Source organism: Lucilia cuprina, chromosome 6 (assembly GCF_022045245.1).
Source record: "Lucilia cuprina isolate Lc7/37 chromosome 6, ASM2204524v1, whole genome shotgun sequence".
Taxonomy (NCBI): domain Eukaryota; kingdom Metazoa; phylum Arthropoda; class Insecta; order Diptera; family Calliphoridae; genus Lucilia; species Lucilia cuprina.
The window spans coordinates 17,809,884-17,831,090 of record NC_060954.1 but is presented as its reverse complement, the minus strand read 5'-3'; the positions used below and the strand labels follow the sequence as shown (position 1 = coordinate 17,831,090).

The 21,207-nt window shown below is 32.2% G+C and overlaps 1 protein-coding gene across 1 annotated transcript in view; it reads right to left on the bottom strand.

Annotated features, from left to right (window-relative positions):
• LOC111688010 overlaps positions 1-21,207 on the bottom strand; it is a 39,326-nt gene that overhangs the window by 1,729 nt on the left and 16,390 nt on the right. Inside the window, exons 2-4 of the mRNA XM_046953778.1 lie at positions 3,234-3,417; positions 2,463-3,162; positions 334-2,376 (exon numbers count right to left, since the gene is read on the bottom strand). Of these exons, the coding sequence (XP_046809734.1) occupies positions 334-2,376; positions 2,463-3,162; positions 3,234-3,417 (2,927 nt within the window). The remainder of the gene's footprint in view (positions 1-333; positions 2,377-2,462; positions 3,163-3,233; positions 3,418-21,207) is intronic.

The window sequence follows — 21,207 nt, the reverse complement described above, 5'->3', positions numbered from 1 at the left end:
CTATCTATCTATCTATCTATCTATCTATCTATCTATCTATCTATCTATCTATCTATCTATCTATCTATCTATCTATCTATCTATCTATCTATCTATCTATCTATCTATCTATCTATATATCATCATATCTATCTATTTATCTTCATATCTATCTACATATCTTCATATCTATCTACTTATCTTTATATCTATCTATTTGTCTTGATATTTATCTATTCATCTTGATATCTATCTATTTATCTGTCAATTCTTCTTAATCTCTATCTATTTATTTATCTACTTGGTGTCATTTTTTTATTTTTTATTATATCTGTCCACACATTATGGACTTACCACATTAATACCATCAATACTAAGTATTTCATCGCCGGTGGTTATACGATGATCATTATCCGCTGCTCCCCCCGGCACAATATGACCCACCGTCACTTGAGATCCTTCTTCAGTGCCGCCCACAATTCTAAAGCCAAAACCCAAAGCCTGACGTTGTAACGTCACTTCTGATAGAGTAAACTGTTCACCTGAGCCATCTAAAATGTCACTGGACTCGGGGAAACCATTGCGCATCAGGGCCCCAACAGGCTGTATATTATTATAATTAACTGCAGCGTTATTTTGCCAGTGTCCCAGCTGCTGCTGAGCCGGAGAATGCTGCTGCTGCTGCGACTGACTGATTAGGCCACCATGTACGGCATGTTGATGCAAATATTGCTGCTGGGAGGGAGAGTAACCACCACCAACCATAACATTTGAATTTCCTATACCGGTATTTATTTGCATTTGATTATGATGCTGATGATCGAGAGGTGAAAATCCTACACGTCTTCTATCGTTCAACAGCTCATTGACTCTCTTTTGCATGCGTTCGTTTTGTATATGAGCTGCTTGTAGACTGGCTGAGGAGGCGGGTGAATATTGATTGTGACCATGTTGAGGCTGATGATAGACCGGATAATAACTACGTGGTGAGGGTTGTTGTTGTTGCTGCTGTTGTTGAGGATGTGTAGGAGGCTGCAAATTGTGCGTTGCGGAGGAATTTCTTAAACGATTATTACGAAAATCTTGACATTCGTAGCAAAAGCAGGATTCATGATGATGATGGTAAGATGCTGAGGCAGGTGCCATTAGCCCCGCTGTTGTGGCAGATGAGCTGGTGGGTGGTCCATAGAGACCACCACTTAGAGGGCTCATTACTGGTGGCATTTGTGCTAAACCATAAATGGAACTATAGTTACCACTTCCCGCACTAACATAATCTCCCTGATTTTCATAATTCGGCACTCCTGAGGCGGTAGTACGTAAATAACCTCCCACTGCAGCTGTCGCTTGACCATTATTATGCATTGACTCATTGGGCATGGATACACCAGCTAAACGTTCACTTAGACTGGTTACCATTTTGGGATATGGATCCATAAAGGGTATATCATGATTGATAGCATCTATTTCCGATAAAGAATTTTGCGATTTACTACCTTCATTTAAGTGGCTCTTACTTTCTGCTAATGAACGTTCTAGTGCCGTTTCTTCAGCACTGGTATTTACAGCAGCCACTTCTCTGTCTTCTGTCAGCTCCATATTGGGTGTATTCACTCTGGCTCTTCGTGTATCCACCAGAGGTGTTTTTGGTCTAATAGGTAGTATTTCCTTTTGCATAGTACTATACAAATCAGCTGTAGGTGTCTTGCTGCGGAACAAAGCATTATTACCTATACCACCCGTAGTGGCTCCCAGGAAATTTTTCCTTAACTTGGCTACAGTATTATTACCTCCAGCTGTCGACTGGGCCGCACTATTAGGCGAGGTATTGTTAATCGCTGTTGTTGATGTAGTCACTGGTCTTTGTATTTTCACCATAGTCGGTTCTGTTTTAGAGCAATCTTTAAGAATTTGTACTACATCCACATGGGATTTATTGCGTACCACAATATCATTGATTTCCAATAATATATCACCCTCTTGCAGCTGATTACAGCAAGCACGATCTAGTATCTTTTTGACTTTTTGTCCATAAGAGGAATCGGCTATGGTGAAACCAAAACCCATGGCACCTTTTATTATGGAAAACGTATGAACTTCAGGCTTTTTCATTAAAATAAAGCCACTATTATCTATAGCACTGCCCGTGCTGAGATTATGCTTATTCCCGCCATTACTACTTGCTCCGGATATGTCTAGAAAATTGTAATTTCCATCCATATTGAGATCCATTAGCATACGTCGTTGTTTGTCTGGTTCGTGGGAGGAAATGCCATCAACAGCTATTGTTGTCACTACCTCGGTGTTGGGATCATTAGGATCGAAAGGTAAAGGATAACCTCGACATACTTCTAGCGTAACCGTTTCGCCCGGCATTATTGACTGGAAAACATTAACCTGGAATAAGATTTAAAAAAAGCATTTATATTTAGTCTATAAACTCTTCCTAAGTTGATCATTAACATCACAGCTCTCTTACTTACCATTTCATGATGCGTAAAACCCAAAACACAAGTATCATTAACATACACCAAAACATCGCCCATTTGCAGCTGACCATCCAGCCAAGCCGGACCATTGGGCACTATTGATTTAATCTGTAAAAATTCCTCTACACCATCATCACCTCCAACTATGGTGATGCCCAAACCGCGGGCCGATTTAAGTAAAGTAGCGGTAATACGCTCCCCCTGCATTTCTGCCGGATTACGGGTAAATTTGTATGGCAGTAAAGGCGGTTTATTGGCATTTTGTTCTTGCATCATGGCTGGTGGTGGTTGCATAGCTCGTTGTGATATATCCACTGTAGAAAGTGTAGAAGCCGATGAAACCGAACTTAAAGCTATACTAGCGTTAGTACCATTCAAAACACTAGAGGAGGATGGTGTCTGTGGTCGTTGCGACGGCAATTGATGTGGATGCTGATGATTGTGAGAGTGTTGATGTTGTTGCTGTTGTTGTTGTTGTTGCTGTTTTTGTTCTGCTGCTCTACGTTTAGCTTCTAGTACAGGATTTTCATATTGTGTTTTTCTATTAACATGATCGATGTAGTAGGTTCCATAGAGAGAATCTTCAATTTTTTCCCAACCATAAGGCAGTTCATCTTCTCCACATTCTTCCAATGATTTCTTCTGATATTTCGAAAGTCTCGGATCCAGCCAATGTGAGGTGCCGGTATTGTGGCTAAATTTAGTTAAATTATAAATAAATATATTGATTTTATTGTTAATTTCAAGGTTATATGTTACACTTACTCTATAAAATATAATTCTCCTCTTTCGGTATAGGCTGTTTCCCATTTAGGCGGCAGAGGACCTAAACCATCTCCTGGATCATCATGTTCGGGTATATTTGATGAAGCTGAACCAATAATACCTTCACTGCCGGTTGTACTTCCACCTACACTGCCGTTACAGTAATTATTTTGTAAAAGATTTTCTGTAAATATACAAAATAAAACATATTTTAGAATTACTTATGTATGGTATGTACGATTGCTTATGTCAACTTATAAGGAAATTAACAGCTTTTTGCTTTCTAGTAGATAGTTCTAAATGTAATCTCTCGTTATATTTATTTTAATATAAAGTTAGATTTCCATTAAAAGATAAAATATTTAAGAACGTTTTTATTTAATTATGCCTGGAATTATGGTAAGAAGATTTATGCAACAGGTTAATGAAATTTCATATCCAATGCCAACAAAAATAGCTACTTACATATGTACATGTACACATACATATACAAAATAGGAAAAAATCAATGCAACTATCATAACAACTATCCATACAACTATCCATACTAACTCAAAGACTCTTTGCCTAATGATGGCATCGCTTTAGTAATAGTGGTTATCGATTGGTTAGTTACTGGTTGGTTATTAGGGCTTTTGAAGCATAAATAAAACTAAATGCATGATTGATTCCCTAGTGTTTGATAGCATAAACACACAGAACAATATACATACAGAAAACAATATAAGATAATTTTTGAGCAAATATTGTCGTATAAACTTGTACCAAAAACTTCAAAAGAAAAAGAAAATCTTTATTCATAGAATACAAAGTCTGAATAGTTCGGAACTAAAAGAATAATAAACAACACTAATCAATTGACAAAATAACCCAGAGGTTCTATGTGAGAAGAGGGACACTTAGATAGATAGATAGATAGATAGATAGATAGATAGATAGATAGATAGATAGATAGATAGATAGATAGATAGATAGATAGATAGATAGATAGATAGATAGATAGATAGATAGATAGATACATACATACATACATAGATAGATAGATACATACATAGATAGATACATACATAGATAGATACATACATAGATAGGTACATAGATAGATACATAAATAGCAAATTCTGTAAAAAGTGTTATTAATAAATGTTGAAAAATGTTGGGTTCCTCACCCAGAACTATTGGGTTACTACTAAAACTTAAACTAACTAACAAGTAAGTATATGTATCTATTTATCTGGATGTTTATATGAGTAGTTAACTGAACTACTGACCTAGATTTTAAGAGGAAATTGAATCTAAGAATGATTGGGTGGTTTGTGACCAACTAAGTTTTTATGAATATAAACGACAATATATGCTTTATGTATATATCATATATAATAAAGTAGTTCTTTATTCACTCAACGATGCTTTGTTAAATAACCATAGAATCCTTAATAGATGCTGAAAAGGACATGCAAAAAATTAAAGTAGATCTACAACATAAAGTTTTGTTGTAATACTCCAAAGATTTGTTCGATTTGGCATGGCTGTTTTAGACGACTTACTAATGTCTCTCTATTCGTCACATAAATAGACTTGATTTTGATTTTGTCATTTCGTTTGTAACACATCGAAATATTGGTCATAGGCCAATAAAAGTATATATATTTTGGGTCCTTATTAAATTCTAAGACGATCTAGCCATGTCCGTCTGTCTGTTGAAATGACGATAGGGACCACACGGGAGGAGCTAGATAGTTGAAACTCCTCACATATATTCTCTATTGCTAAGGTTTGTTTGGTATTGAAAATGGGCAATATCGGTCCACTTTTTCGGATAGCCCCCATAAGTGGTCCTCCAAAAAACAGCTTTAACGAGCATAACTGCTTTTAAAGAGTATAGCGATGAAGTTCGACAGAAATAAATTTCATATGAGCCAAAATCTTTCTACCAAATTTTTTGAGGATCAGTAGTTGAAACCTTGATACTATGTTAGACGCTTCTATAAGATTAATCAGCGCTGAGTTCGAATATTACTTCATATTTTCTCCATCACATCTGGAATCTGGGATAATATATCCCGAGTTTTGAGCAAACGCAATTTTGTTCCCCTTTTCGAGAATTTATATCAGCGCCATGAGTGCTTTAAATATAACATTTTACAAAGTACAATTTCGATGTAATATTTGTATCGTAGCTATGAGATACTATGCATTTTCTGGGAAAATTTCATCAAATTTTATCAAAGATGTTAACAGTGAACAACATATAGCGTCCATTCCAATTTATAAATATATTTCAGAAATTACAAACTTTTTGCAAAAAAAAAAAAAAAACATAGCATGTGGAGAGGACAGTGAAACTCTGAAGCACTTTCTTTGCCACTGCCAGGCATTCGTCGAAGTTAGATCCAAGTATCTTGGAAGTGATGTTATTCCGGAAATAACATTCCTGACTAACACTGATTGGAATAATTCATTCAGTTCCTTTTTTCATGATAAAGATTGTGGCCTAGGTGCATTTCTATCAACCTAACCTAAGTACTTTGAGATCCAAAAAAGTACTCTCTGAAATTTTTTTTGATACTGAAACAAAATCACTTTTTCCATCCCTGGGCCTGATAATTAAATGAAATTTTGAACTAGTGTAATAATATCTTTCTTTACAAACAAACAATAATGAAACTTATAATAGTCTAATAGTCGATATTGTCTATAATCTAGTCTATAGTTTAGACTATAGACTAGACTATAGGCTACACTAGACTACAGACTAGACTATAGAATATAATATAGATTTGACTATAGACTAGACTATAGACTAGACTATGGAATAGACTATAGACTTGACTATAGACTAATTTTATAATTTATTTCTCGTTCCCCCACAGTGTGCATATCCCACCCAAAATGGGTTAACGACAAAAAAATCAAAACAAACAAAATAGTTGGTTGTTTGGTTCGCCAAGAATTGTGGAAACTGGTTTTATTTTGTAAACAAACAACACTGTGTGTGATTTAGTAAAACAAAAAAAACAACAAAGACAATAATACAATAAACGTACATTGTTATTAACTTTCTTTTGTGTTGTTATTGTTGTTGTTATTTCTTATTCATTTTATGTTTTTTCTCTGTTCTCTGTTTTGTTTTTGCGTACATATTTTAACATATGAATCATTCATACAACATACATATAAACTTTTATTATTGTTTCGACTGACGTTTAACAGTTTTGTTGTTGTTCAGATGCCATTGAATTTTTGCGAACAATTTTGCCAGTCACAGAGAAAATACCATAAATTCTTAGGAGTATTAAAAAGGAAGGATTTGAACAAAAAATATTTCAAATTATAAATTGCTGTTTAAATGAATCATCTAATTATTAGAGTTTATTCTTTTTATTAAAATATTTTTTTATAGTTTTGATAAAATTATATACCTATAAATTACTTTCTAGTTTAATAAATGTTTAGTTTTACAAAGAAGTTGTAAACTATTTTCAGTTATTAAAAAGAGAAAGGCTACGGAAGTGTTTAAAATTTCTTAAACATCTGTGTGTTCTTATTTTTTTATTGTCCATATTTTTAGTTCAGATATCTATGATATTCAACGTAAATCGATCTACCTATATATTTAGCAAGCAAGTTCACATTGATCTTTTTAAACAGGGTGGTATCTCCCTATATATACATATGTATGTATTTAGCTACTCATGTGTTATATACCGGACTAAGACCTGAAATATGCATCATAGGTTAGGTTAAGAAGGGTTATACACCGTAAAAACGGTGTATATACACTCGAAGGCCATAAGGTCTATGGTGGTTCCCTTCAAGAAGTGAAGATTCAAAAAAAGAAAAGCCAAAAACACTGCTACAACACAAGAATGAAAGAAAATAGGTAAAGAGGATAAATGAATTGATAATTAAATAAATAATTATATATTATAGAGAAAATCCATGTCCCCCTATAAAGAAGCAGCGAAACCTAGAACACTGTTAGGGTTAAATTCCGCTATTTCCACCAATTCATCATGGAACCTATTCCCTAGACATTTCAGCCTGATTTTCTGTATCCTATGACATTGGCAAATAATATGCTCGATCGTCTCTACTTCTTCCTCATATTCACATAACCTGCAATAGTCCGGTATACTGCTTTCTATACTATAGACTCTATCATGCTACATAAAGAAATCCTTCGCAATCTGTGCAGTCTTGCAGTTTGAATTGATTTCGAATGTTTTGTACAAACCAGTTCCAGATTGACCGGTCGATTCGTGAAAAAGATCGAAAAAATTCAAAATAATATGTAGACTTCAAAGCCATTAACCATGATTAATTGCCTAAAAAAGACTTTCACTGATGAAGGACTTAGACCAGTCTCTTACGCAGACGATTTCGCAATACTTCTTAGGCGTAATGTTCCAAATTATTTTAATAGAACGATAACAGTTATCGACAGAGTTTAATACTTAGATATTTATGAACATGTCTAGACGTAATACTTACAGAATAGAAATAATAAAGCGTAACGACTATATAATCTGGTGGACTAGTTTGAAAATATAATGATAGCATATCGGAAATAGAAATTGTGAGGAAATAAGATATCATGATCGGAGGAACATTAAAGAAAAATTCCTCCGGGAATCTGTCTATATCGATGGAAGACAAAACGTGTCAAGATACTTCAGAGATGGTAGGTTAGTGTTCTAGTCTGATAGACCGGAGGTGGTGGGTTGGATTCCCACCTGTGGCACTGGTTAAGGAGAGCAGTGGGAATCTACTAACTACATTCAGAGATAAAACGGAAACCTAAATATCGCCATACAACACTGAATACTCGTTCATTGTATATATAATTTTTTAATTTACTTTCCTATTAAAAGGAAATAAATAACAGAACATTCCACCTTTCAATTTCATCGTAACATTGAAATTTTTAAGCGTTCAAATCGGTTTCTAAAGTGGGTCTTTTATATGATTGTCTTTCGACATTCATTTAGTTCTTTAAATAAAATAAATATTTAACTAACAATACAGCAAAACCACTGTGTCTAGTGTTTATTATCATAAATCTCTAATCTTATTATGTTGGTTTTTATGATCAAAATATTTAATGATTTTTTAAACGTTTTGTTTTCATTTACAAATATGCTTTTTTCTATTGTATTTAAAGAGAATTTATAAATAATTTATAATTCCAATAAAAGCAGTTTATATGTTTCATTAATAAATTCAATCTTTTGTAAAATCCACAAAGACTATTAAGCTAATTCTTCTTTGTTAGAAAATGTGTTGCTTTATATTTTGTAATAAAATTGAAAAATATTAAAAAATCATAAAAAAGAAAACTATTGTAAAGCTGCATTTAATTTACATTTAAATGTTAATATATTTTAAGAAAATTAAATGAAAAAACAAAACACTTATACTCAATTAGTTGGTCTTTTGTTTTGTTTACAACGACATCTCCCCCATGTTAATAATGTTCCCGTTGACTAAAATTCGTTTGGTGTAAAATTTGACACTCATTTAAGATTTTTACGGCACACGAATTATTTACAGACATGTAATTGATATTAATAGTGCGTGACATATTTTTATTATTATTTTTATAGTAAGAAATGACTATTTTATTTAGTTGACAAAAATAATAATGAACATATAAAAATCAGTGGCTCGTGACTATAAACTCTTTATTTAATAATACAGTTAATATAGTATGAAATTTTGTAAGAGATTTACTAAAATTATTTAGAAATTTTGTAAGTAATTGAGATTTCAATTGAGGCTATCTATCTATCTATCTATCTATCTATCTATCTATCTATCTATCTATCTATCTATCTATCTATCTATCTATCTATCTATCTATCTATCTATCTATCTATCTATCTATCTATCTATCTATCTATCTATCTATCTATCTATCTATCTATCTATCTATCTATCTATCTATCTATCTAACATTGTGTTTTTGAAAAGACAATGACTTGTCAATATGACACAACGTGTAAACGAAATGAAAAAATGTATTGTCAAAATGACTACGATTTTTGTCAAAATGTAGACAATAGATTGTCCAAATGTTGACAACGGATTGTCAAAACAACTACAGACTGTTGTCAAAATTCTAACAACGGATTGTATCAATTTTTGTACTTCGTTAATTTTTGAAATTAGTTGAAGCAATAACTAGTCTTGAATTAAATTATATGGAAATCATTGCTTTCAGCTGTTTTTGATATAGGTCTACAATAGTTCGTGGTATGCTTTACGTTAGACGACCTATTCTCAAGGAGGTTGAGATGGTTCACCACTCTCTCTTACAAAGATGAAGCACTTTTTGACAATTTTCACACCATAACACAGATAAGATGGATCCTGTTTATTAGATTGCAGCTCATAAAGGCGTTTTTGGTCAACCGAAAACCTAACTATTCTTATTCAAAATCTAAAAAATTTGTACAAAACACACAACTACAAACCAACTACAGTAGGTCAGGTACCTACTAGAAGAGTAAACATCGAAACATTTCCAAGTTATAGTTACTGTACTGTGTGGCAGAGATACAAGCCGATACAAAATGATAAGCGGCAGCGGAGCAAACATTTTTCTTTGGCGCCGGTTTATTATAGAAAATATTGAAAATTATATGTATAAAAGTCTGTAATATATAAATCTGTCTCCATTAAAGTTTTTTCTGTAAAAAATGAATATTATTGTAGCATATTTCAGTATTTTAACATTAGCACAATATTATATGACAACTCTTTTCAATTTGTGGCAACTTCGTTCTGAACGAACATTTTGATTCCAATCTTTATCAAAAGCTACGTTTAAGCCGGCTTAGCTTTTGAGACGAAAGAAGTCAGCGGCGGTGCAGCTTGCAAAATATTACCGGCGGCCAGCCGTCGCCGATTTGAGCCGTCTTCGCTTGTATCTCTGCTGTGAGGTTTTAAAGTAGAACGAATAAAGTGAGATATTCATCGCCAATCTTCATTTCACGTGAAATGAAATATATTCCATTTTCACTTTTTGTTCACTAACTTTTTTGTCGTGAAAAAATTCCCCTGAACAAAATTTTTACTTCTATTGACGATAGGGGTGATTATTTTCCGTAGTACTAGAATGATGACCTTAAAAGGTCATTTGACTGCTGCAGTTTCTACTCCCGACTGACTAAAGTTGGCACCTCTATTTCTAGGGCTTGCAACAAAACCAAGGTTTATAAACAATTTGCATTTAAGCATTAGGAACAATTTGAGTGCTATCTAAAAAAAAAAGAACTGAGTAACGGGGAATTTAGTATTATTGGATTTAAAATTTTGAGATGATATTCAAAATGAATCTGTTGAAATAATCTAGAATTATAGATTGTAATCGTTTTAGTTTCAAATTAATGATTATTTCTATGAATGCATTATTAAGCCTCGTTCTTTTGTTCGAAATTGTATCCCCGGAACTAGTTTTAGCAAAGCTTTATAGCTTCGCTGGAATAAGACAATTTCTTCACAATTATCAAAATTGTTCTTCTGAGTTTCTGAAAATCGGGCTATAGTAACTTTATATATAATATTTTTATAATATTTTTCCCAACAACGATTTCCAATGTAAAGCATAACATAAAGCATATCATAAATAGCAGAACAATCTAAGAACCGTTTCGGTGTAATTTTTCGGATTTGTTGTAGTATCATAAATCTATCTTTTAATCAAAACTAAATATAAATTTTTATTTCCAAAATTATTTTAGATGAATGAATTTATTAAAAAATTGCAAACAAATTCTTTGTTTATTATTTGCTTTAGAATTAGACTGTAACTCTTAATTAATATAAAATTTTATTACATTTTTGATAATAAAAGAATTAAAATAAAAACAATTTCAGCAGCACAACTTACAAAAGGATTTTACAAATATTTATTTTGTTATTATTTTTTTAATTTCAAAACATTTTATCACAACTTTATACTTGCGCTAAAATAAAACCGCTTATACAGATTTCAATTAAAATCAGCTCAATTCTTAACCGTTCAAGCGTTCAAGTATTAATGCTTTAAAATTCTAAAAACCAACTGAACACAAAATCAGTTTCATTTTCAATTTTAGTTAGAAGAAAAGAAAATAAAAAAAAAACGTTTGTAGCAAAATAAAATCAAAGATGCATGTATAATGGTAACGAAATGATTTTGTTAGTTAAATATTTACTTGATATTTGTTTTTTTTATTTCTTCTTAAAGGAGACCCCTTTAATTTTGTTTTCATTCACCATTTTGTTTTTCTTTTCATTTTCATTTTTTTGACCAACTGTATAAAGTCTAGTTGCATCCATACACCGCCGCATGCCACATAATAAAATTGGAGCAAACATTATTTTACTAAAGGGCCTTTAAAATGAAACCAAAAAACATTTGTTTAGCATAATATTTAATGTAAAAAGTTTGTATGTATGCATGTGTATGTGTTATCATTTATGGACACAGGTGAATAATAGAGAGACCATATTGGTAGACACAAATAAAAATCATAATCAAAAAGTCTCTGAACAGGAGTCATATATGTGTATGTATGACTCAAAGGTTTACTCTTTACATTTGTTGTAAAGGACAAATGTGGTCAGCCTGAAAATATGCATTACTCTGGAAGACATTTTCTATTATTGCTCATTTGTGCATGTATGAGTATGACATATATATACGTTTTTTTTATTAGAAAAAGAAAAAAGGAAAGTTTAATACATATTTAATCATAATATTTGCTATATGTGTATGTGTACGTAACTTTTCGTACACGCATGGCTAAAAAAGTAGTTGCAAAAGTTTTACTCAAAAAGGATTCTTCCTTCACTTTTGATTAACATATCTTTTCAATTGCTCCGAATATTTAAGATATTTTTTAAACATCTAATTGTCTCTCCATGTCTGTATAACTGTTAACACCAACCATATTTGTTAACACATCTAAATGAATGGCTACATTATGATAACGTTGTTATTAAGCTTGTTTGCGTATGAATATGTATTGTTTAATTTTTTTACACTAAACTAGGGCAATATTTTTTTATTATTATTATTAACGAGAGTATCAAAGTTAAATATTAAACTAGATTCTGTTCTTTGTAAGATTGAGCAAAAACGAAAAAAAAACTTTTTAAATGATCCGTTAATGAGTACACCATTTCAATCAATAAAGGGTCAATCCAAAGTACTTCTTATAATGCACTAAATACACAAAGAGTTTTCATTTTATATATTTAACTGTTACAAGGCTGAGTGCTGCTGATGATGATGATGATGATGGCTGAATTAAAAGTTTGTTGGCAACTGTTTAATAGCTTATTGATGTCAGAGATGGAGAACAAAAACTTTAGTTTATAGTAATGAGAATACTAAATATATGAAACTATCTATCAATCTGTCTGTCTGTCTGTCTATCTATCTATCTATCTATCTGTCTATCTATCTATCTATCTATCTATCTATCTATCTATCTATCTATCTATCTATCTATCTATCTATCTATCTTTCTATTTATCTATCTATCTATCTATCTATCTATCTATCTATCTATCTATCTATCTATCTATCTATCTATCTATCTATCTATCTATCTATCTATCTATCTATCTATCTATCTATCTATCTATCTATCTATCTATCTATCTATCTATCTATCTATCTATCTATCTATCTATCTATCTATCTATCTATCTATCTATCTATCTATCTATCTATCTATCTATCTATCTATCTATCTATCTATCTATCTATCTATCTATCTATCTATCTATTTATCTATCTATCTATCTATCTATCTATCTATCTATCTATCTATCTATCTATCTATCTATCTATCTATTTATCTAACTAAACAATAACTAGGTACATCACTAACTTTCATGCGACATCGACATAGAGAACGAGCTGGACTCATTGAGCTCTAAAGGCTGACACTAATTCTATTATCCGACATAAATCGACATAAATATTGAGATAGCATATTTAGGATGACACTACGTCTGACATCGACATACAAAACGACCTATCAAACTCGGAAGACTCTACATTAGATTGAACTTAAAAAGGTTAGTTGGTAGACATTCCAACAGGGTCAAATGCCTTCTTTGTGCTTTGTCAGATATTATTGCATGTATTATAGGTTATTTCTCTCCGGTTTTTCCGATCCATACATACTACAGAACCAATAAATGGACCCAAGAGACTATTCTCCTTATTAAATAAGAAATTCTGGCGCTATGTAATGCGATTAATGTGTAATTCACTCATAACCAAATACAATTCCTTGTAAACGTAATTAAAGTTTTGTCAATTACTGTTACATGTAATTGTAGTTTAACAATCATAATTACTTGTAATTGTAATTTAGAAATCAGTAATTGTAGTTGGAAAGATTTTTGAAGTTTACTCTGTTTTCTTACAATGAGCATGACATTAGCTCGTAGTAAGATTGCAAAGATTATGGGGATTAGAGAAACAAACACGTTTGAATGACTTTAGGAATGCCAATTTTATTCAAAAAGTCGTGTAATGGGTATCAAGCGAAAAAGCGAAAATTAAGATGAATAAGAGAGTTTCTTCCTCGTTGACAGCTATAGAAAGAGAATAAGTTGCTATTCTGGGAAAGTTATTTATCAGAGAACAGTAAATTCTTATTTGAGTAAACGTTGTAAAGATTATGCACTAGGGAAAACATTAAGGCATAATGCTAGGAGCAGGTTTGTTAAATGTACCTGGAAACTTTATTTATGGTATAAAAGCAAATAAAGACAGATGTGGTGAAGGAGAATGAGAAACATGAGCTGTCTACCTTAAGAACAGAAATGGAAGCAAGTGCCGCTAGAAATAGGTGTCTGATAGATCCTCGAGAACAGTATAATAAAAAGTTTATATCTGAAATGAAAACTTTCACTGTATACCTTTAGAACGTTATAGGAAACGGAAATGGAAGCAAGTGGTCTTTGAAATAGAAGTTATGAAGTCTAGCTCTGATGAAAAGCATGTGGACGAAAATCTTCAGGAGGTCTGTTATGGATCAGAATGCTAATATAAGATACGGTGGTATGTCTACAATTCTGATCTGAGAAATATAGAAATAAAGAGAATCACTATACTAAGAGTTTCAAAGCTTGTTTGTAAACATAATAATTGGAAAAAGTGTAATAATTATAATAACATAGATACATGAATTCTGCACTTCCGTACATAGATTTTGCATGTCGCTTTTTAAAAAGGTAACCAAGGTATTTCGATGAAAAAAATATTAATTTATACTTGTGTTAAGTTTGCCATTCGATTAATTGTGTAAATAAAAGATAAAATTTTAACAAATGAAAAAATAAACTTTAGATTTTCCTTTTTTGCTCTTTTTTTTACAAACAATTGCAAAAAATATATAGAACATAATTAATTTGTTTTTAGCATTGGTCAAACAATCTGCTCCTTATTCAACTGCCAAACAAATAAACAAACAGCCTTTTCGTTTTTTTTATTATTTTGACACCCCCCTCCTGCATTTTTTTTGTTAATTTTCATTTAATAAAGAAGAATACTCTTTGATGTTTTTACTTTATATTTGCATGTTTGCTGTTGTTGTTGTAGATGTGACCTACACTGAATAAATGAATAAATGGTCGGTTGGTTGCATTCTGAAGTTTAAATCCAGCGAATATTGGAAGCAAAAATCTACTGTTTTTTTAAGCATCTCTGGCAGATGAAATATTTAATTAGTACAACATTTTGTTGATTTTTGTTTTTTCTTTTTTTGGTGAATAATAATTTTTGGTTTCTATAAATATTATATATTTTATTCAATGTTAAAATAAGTAGGTAATTAACAGCTTTTGAGGTCAATTGCTTTAATAAAAAGTTGTTTTTTTTTCACAATTAAATACACGTTAATTCAATGAATATCTCTAAAATTTTCTGTTAACTTAAGAATTTAATAAACTTTTCAGCTTGTAAAAGAATTAAACTAAACATATTCATTACAATAATAACCCAGCAAAAACTCGGTTATGGGTTGTACTTCCCTAAACACTTACTTTTCAATGACTACTACTTCCCGTCTGCATTACTTAGAAGTACTCTAGTAATGACTTTCTTCTAATCTGATATAGAAGTACTTTATTTTCGGCTTTGTAATTTTGTTTGCACATTTTATTCAATTGCGTGTTAGAAATTGTGTTTCACAAAAAAGAAAACAAAATTAGTTTTGTATGTGAAAACCATTATTTGACGCGCAATAAAATAGCTAAGCGTTGATGAGTGAGTGAGAACATTTGACTGACAAACCGAAGTCCCTGTTTCGTATTCTAGCTGGCTCTTTTTATTATTAAAAATAAAACAACTTACTCAACAACTGTTTTGTAAGAAAAATTGCAAGTACTTCTTTAACCCCCTATTTGTAAGCGAGCGTAGAAGTACTTGCCTTCAATGACTCAAATTGCTAATAAAGAAGTAGTGCAAAGAGGTTTTATTAGCTTTTTAACTCATTACTTTTCAATGTAAGTTTTTACTGGGTAACTATCGCATTTAAGTCTTGTGAAAAGTAATCTAAACTTTAACAAAAATTATTGTTATTTCCTAGGTTCCAAAAATGGACATAAGACTTTTCGAAATTTTTTACAACTCTAAGTGCAAGTGATCAAAACTTCTGGGATAATGTCTTTCGGCAGCTTAGGTTTAGAGGTGCAATTCCACTCAGAGGACATAAGGTTTATTGTGACTGAAATTGTAGATTGTGTAGATCGAAAGAAGTCTAACGAGAACGCTGCCTTTTAGCAGACAACAAGTTCGTCCATTCCTAGTCAATAACAGTTGTTTAACCGATAAGTCTATAATGTCCAGAATAGTTTTTTTTAAACATAAAATTTATAAAAGTTCACTGTTCAGACTCTAAAGGGTATACCGTTTCTAGATGAAAAAAAAATTATTGCAAGTATTCGTCTGGCTTTGTGCAAACGATCAAAACATTTGTGATTATGCCTTTCGCCTGATTAGGTTTAGGTAGAAAAAGGTTATGCACCATAAAGTGGTGCAACTCCACTCGTAGGTTCATTGTGATTCCCATTGTAGAATGTGAAGATCCAAAGAAGTCTAACGAAAACTTTCATTCCTAGTCAATGACAGTTCTTTAAACGATTAGTCTGCAATGTCCATACTCTAAAGGGTTTAACTATCGACCTTTTGTATACCATTTCTAGATGATATACAAGACCTTTAACTTGGTAAAATAGTTAACGAAAAAAGTGAAAAAGAAAGATATTTCACGTGAAATGTTGATTGGCGATAGCGGTGTATTTGTTAAAGCTTAGCCGAGTTGTTCTTCTGAAACCATTGAAACCAGTTGCACGCAATTTAGTATCTTGTTGTGGTCACACATTTCAAACTACCAAAGTCGGCGCATCGCCCTCCAAAGGAGTTCAACAGTCTGTGTTTTAACAGGTTAACTTCAGGGGAATACATTCAAGATATGCTGAAGCAACATTATCTTTCATTAATTGCATTCCAATTGTCATTTCTAAGGGATCTTTATGATGTAAGATGTAGTCAAACATTTCAAACTATAAAGAGTTAAACATGCGGTGATTTAATAGGTTAACTCTAGGGGAATACCTCCAATTTGTTATTTAAACAGATTCTGTTGATCTGTTCAGTTATGTATACAAATAACCACATGTAGCGTTTGTGGTAGCACTCATTGGTGAACCGTTTTTCACGCTCAATTCGTCAGTTTTGTGGAATCTTTGAGATAAAGATATAAGATAGCTCGAGCTCTTTGGTCCCTTAAGGGCGGGTTTTTTAGATAAAGATAATCTACATTCTATGTTTAAACTTAGTTTAATATATGTTTTGTATTTTTCAGTAAACAGTAACTTTACCTATTATCTTAGTTTAACTGAGTATTAGTGGCCAATTAAACTTAAGTTATAAGTGAGAAAACACAATTAACAAAAACAAAACAAATCAGAAAATTGCAATCTGCTTAAAAAATTCTTCGGAAGAACAAAAACTTAATATTTTAAGCAAATTGCAATTTTCTGATTTGTTTTGTTTTATTTATTACTGTTTCAAATGTTTATTTAAGATTTTTCCAAAATTTTTCATTTTACAAAAGTATTATTTGCAAAAAACAGCTGTTCATTGTTTATGTTTTTGAGTGAAAAGTTGGTAATACTAACAAAGTTAACTGAACTTAAATCCATAACTGAAAAACTCAATCATCGGTTAAAGTCCGTCTAAATTTGTTCCTAGTTTAATCTAACAAGTTAAGCATAGTTTAACTTAGCAGTAAGAAACACGCCCTAAGTCGTGTATACTAATAAAAAACTGAAGTTAACTTATAAACTTTTCCGTGACCCAGACATAGGGTCATTTACCACAAAACCAATGACTTGTTTAATTTAAAAGAAATGCTCTGGCAAAGAGACATTGCAGGCATTAAGCTCTCTGGTAGACTTGTTGCAGAGGTTTGGAAACGTTAAGTTTTCAACAAATATTTAAATATTTTTAATTGTGGAAGCGTTTAAAACTTTACGTATTGTAATTTGGACTTACTTTGAGTCTCTACCCAATTTCTTATGTCATCGAATTTCACCACAAATTCAACAAGACTATCGGCAAGTAGTATTGCTAATAATCTATCAAATGAACTTCAAATACATGAACCAAAATTCAAGTGCTGTTATGGTAAGGAATTTCAGAGAGTCGTTTTTCAAGTTTAAGTTTATGATGATTTCATATTGGGTTTGTACTGATGTTTGTAACGCACAATAGTATTGGTCCTATACCCAACTTAAAGTATACCAATCGGCTCAGAATCGTTTTCTGAGTCGATGTCCGTCCGTCCGTCTTTCCGTCCATCTGTCCGTCCAAGTAAACCTTGTAATCAAACAACAGGTCGCAATTAAAAAAAAAAACAATTTAAAGAAATTTGGTACATGATCTCCTATTGTCCCAGGGACGAATCCTATTGAAAATGATAAAGATAGGTCCATTATTTCACCTAGTCCACATACAACTGAAACCCCAAATAAGGCTTGTAAACTTTTAATCAAACTACATGTCGCCATTTTATACATATATAATTTATATTTCTATACTAGACTTGACGATCCTCACGAATTCTATTATAATAGGTCCTCATATGACCCTAGCCCCTATGAAAAGCCTCCATCAAAATTTCCCTTAAATGTCCACAATTTTATTCAACAATAAACGGCTTAAGTATGTATATCTGAGGCAAGGTACAATTCAACTTAAATGCTTTATTACAACTAAATCACATTTTATTTTTGTAAAAGGTGTAGAGTATTGTATGGTCGGCCTCGTCCGACTCCAAATGCTTCATGTACATAACTTTACAAACTTTGTACTTTAATATCTTTGATTTTTAACAATCCAATTGTTTACCTTTGCCCACAATTGAAATGATAAAAAATCTTGTTGCAAAGTGTTTGTACAAAAATAAATTGGTTTTAGTTTCATTCAAGTTCAATCTCGTTTTTTTCTTTCTTCATTTAAAGCTCATGTCAAAAGCAATTAGAATGAAATTTCAATTAAAAGAAAAAAAGAACTTCCTTATACTGAGTATAAATGAATGTGTATAGAAAATAACAACTAAATAAAAAATTACAATTACGAGTTTGAATATAGTCTCAGTCAAGAAATGATTTAAATTGTCATGTACAACAAGAATTATGCGATGGTTGTGCAAAAATTTGCATTAGATATTTAAAATTTTAAATGCTTCTAAGTTAGTTACAGTTCAAAGTTTATACATTAGCAATTAGTTTTTGAACTCCTCTTCTAAGCTCTCAAATCACCCCTCGCATATGCACTTTTTTCTTCTTAATTAAAAGGGGGCATATACTCACACATCGTCATCATTATCATCATCTGCAGTTCAGCGTGTTATTTTTTTCCAGCCTATTTGTGTATATACTATTTTCCATTTCCATTTTTATACATTTGCTTTCAACATGTTTAACTTTATAGGAGAAACTCTTTTTAACAGAGACTCACAATTCTGTTAATTGAGCAAAAATAAGAACCCGTAATAAGCGGTAAAAGGCAATTACAACAATGTTTTTTTTTTTAAATTTCACTCTGTACAACAACACAATCTTTTTTAATCTGGCAAAAAAAAATCAAGGTAACTTGTATACATCAAACTAATGGAATGATTATAATACGCGATGTGGGTGTTTGACTCTAAAATGCAGTACGAAGGCAAAATATTTCAGATTATAGTTGACGCTCGATCATAAGTTGAATGGGACTACGTTAATGTGGTTACTACGGTTTTCCGTCCAAAGGAAACTGTAAACAATAATTACAATAAAATAAAATGGATATGGAACTAAATTGTTCTTTCTGGTTGATCTAATGATGTATATGAATAGATGAAAAGCATCAATCTTAATTAAGGACCTAAACTTTATAAAGCTAAGAAGCTAAGATTTCGAAAATCTGATCAATAGAAATGTTTTTTATAAACACAACATTACGTAATTACGTTAAACTTTCCCATCGAAATGGAAAAAGGATCTTCAGATCTTAAATGTCTTAAAACTTAAAATGGACAAAACCTTGGTATTGGCCCTAACTTATGAAGAGAATACGTTACGTGAAATCCACGACAAAAAGTTAAAACTCCGCAACATTAACCTCAACAGAAAGAACTAAGATCTGTTGCGCTACAGGGCATGACATTCAAATTACGACTAAAACCGAGGAAAGAAGTTTGCAGTGAGCTACGTGACTAAAAACTTCAAAGTATTAGCCTCTATCAGGGACATAGTACGAAGCTAAACTAAAAGTTGCAACTGAATAAGAGGTCAAACGAAGAGCTCTTAGAAGGTAAATAAGCTGAAGCTATACTTAAAGTTTTTTTCCGAGTAAGAGGTTCCTAGGCTGCGATTTATGACCGATCAAGAATGCTGCTGAGCATTATTGGTTGGTAAAGAACTGAGTCCTCCCAACCTAAAGAAAAATGTCATAAAATCGTCCAAAACTCTTTTACAATGAACGTCATGTGTCCTCGGGACAGAAGAGATCTTCGTAGATTAGAAATTTGAATAAAAGGTCTTGTGCAATTATTTCCTATCTAAACAACTTCTGCTATAACTGTTACGAGTCTTCGGTTTTAACAGCCTAATCGACTCCATCCCAATTTTTCTGGTGAGTTAGTGATAACTTCCTACCTTTAAGGATTTGACTCCTCCACATTATCAGTAGTTGCTATTGATGCTGTGTTCTTAAGTGTACTTTTCGAGGCTTGTTGTTACAGCCTTCCCAATATTAAATATGACAGCTTTAGAGGCGTAATTTTTGGTCATGGAATTCTTGTCGATACGTATTACAAATAGAATTCCCTCAGTTTATACTATCCTGTAAAAACATATTTTATTCCACAGCCAGCTCAGCATTTTAACATTCAAGATTTTCCAGTTTACATTTATTCCATTCGTTTTTGCCTGTCGCTGCTTAGTGCCGTCTCGTGGAGTAGGGATACTTTTCATCATGTTCCTAAGACTGCTAACACATTGGTAGATGCCAACCTCATCAACATCACGCCTATGTTGAACTCGCAGCTCATACTATCTAATGGTTGTTTTTCCTTTGATTGACCAGATCTTCTACCTTACGATGCTGGTCTATTGGAACTTTGCCTGTTAGATTGCTAGCATCGTCAACTGCATAGCAGAGATCGTCCTGGTGACTTCATCTGACAACTTTGGCAGATCTTTTTCTTTTTTGCCGTCTAGCTTCCCCATCCTCTTTTTTGGGCTTTTTAAAGATACCTTTGAAGATACCTGGCTTGACGTCGTCACCCTTACTCGCAGGATTCTGATATGTAGTTCCTTCGAGTGAAGTATGACTTGGCTTCGACAGTGTATTAGAAGGCGGGGAGCTCTTTTTCTTTTTAGGTTTATTTGTCGATTCCTCAGAAGACCTGAT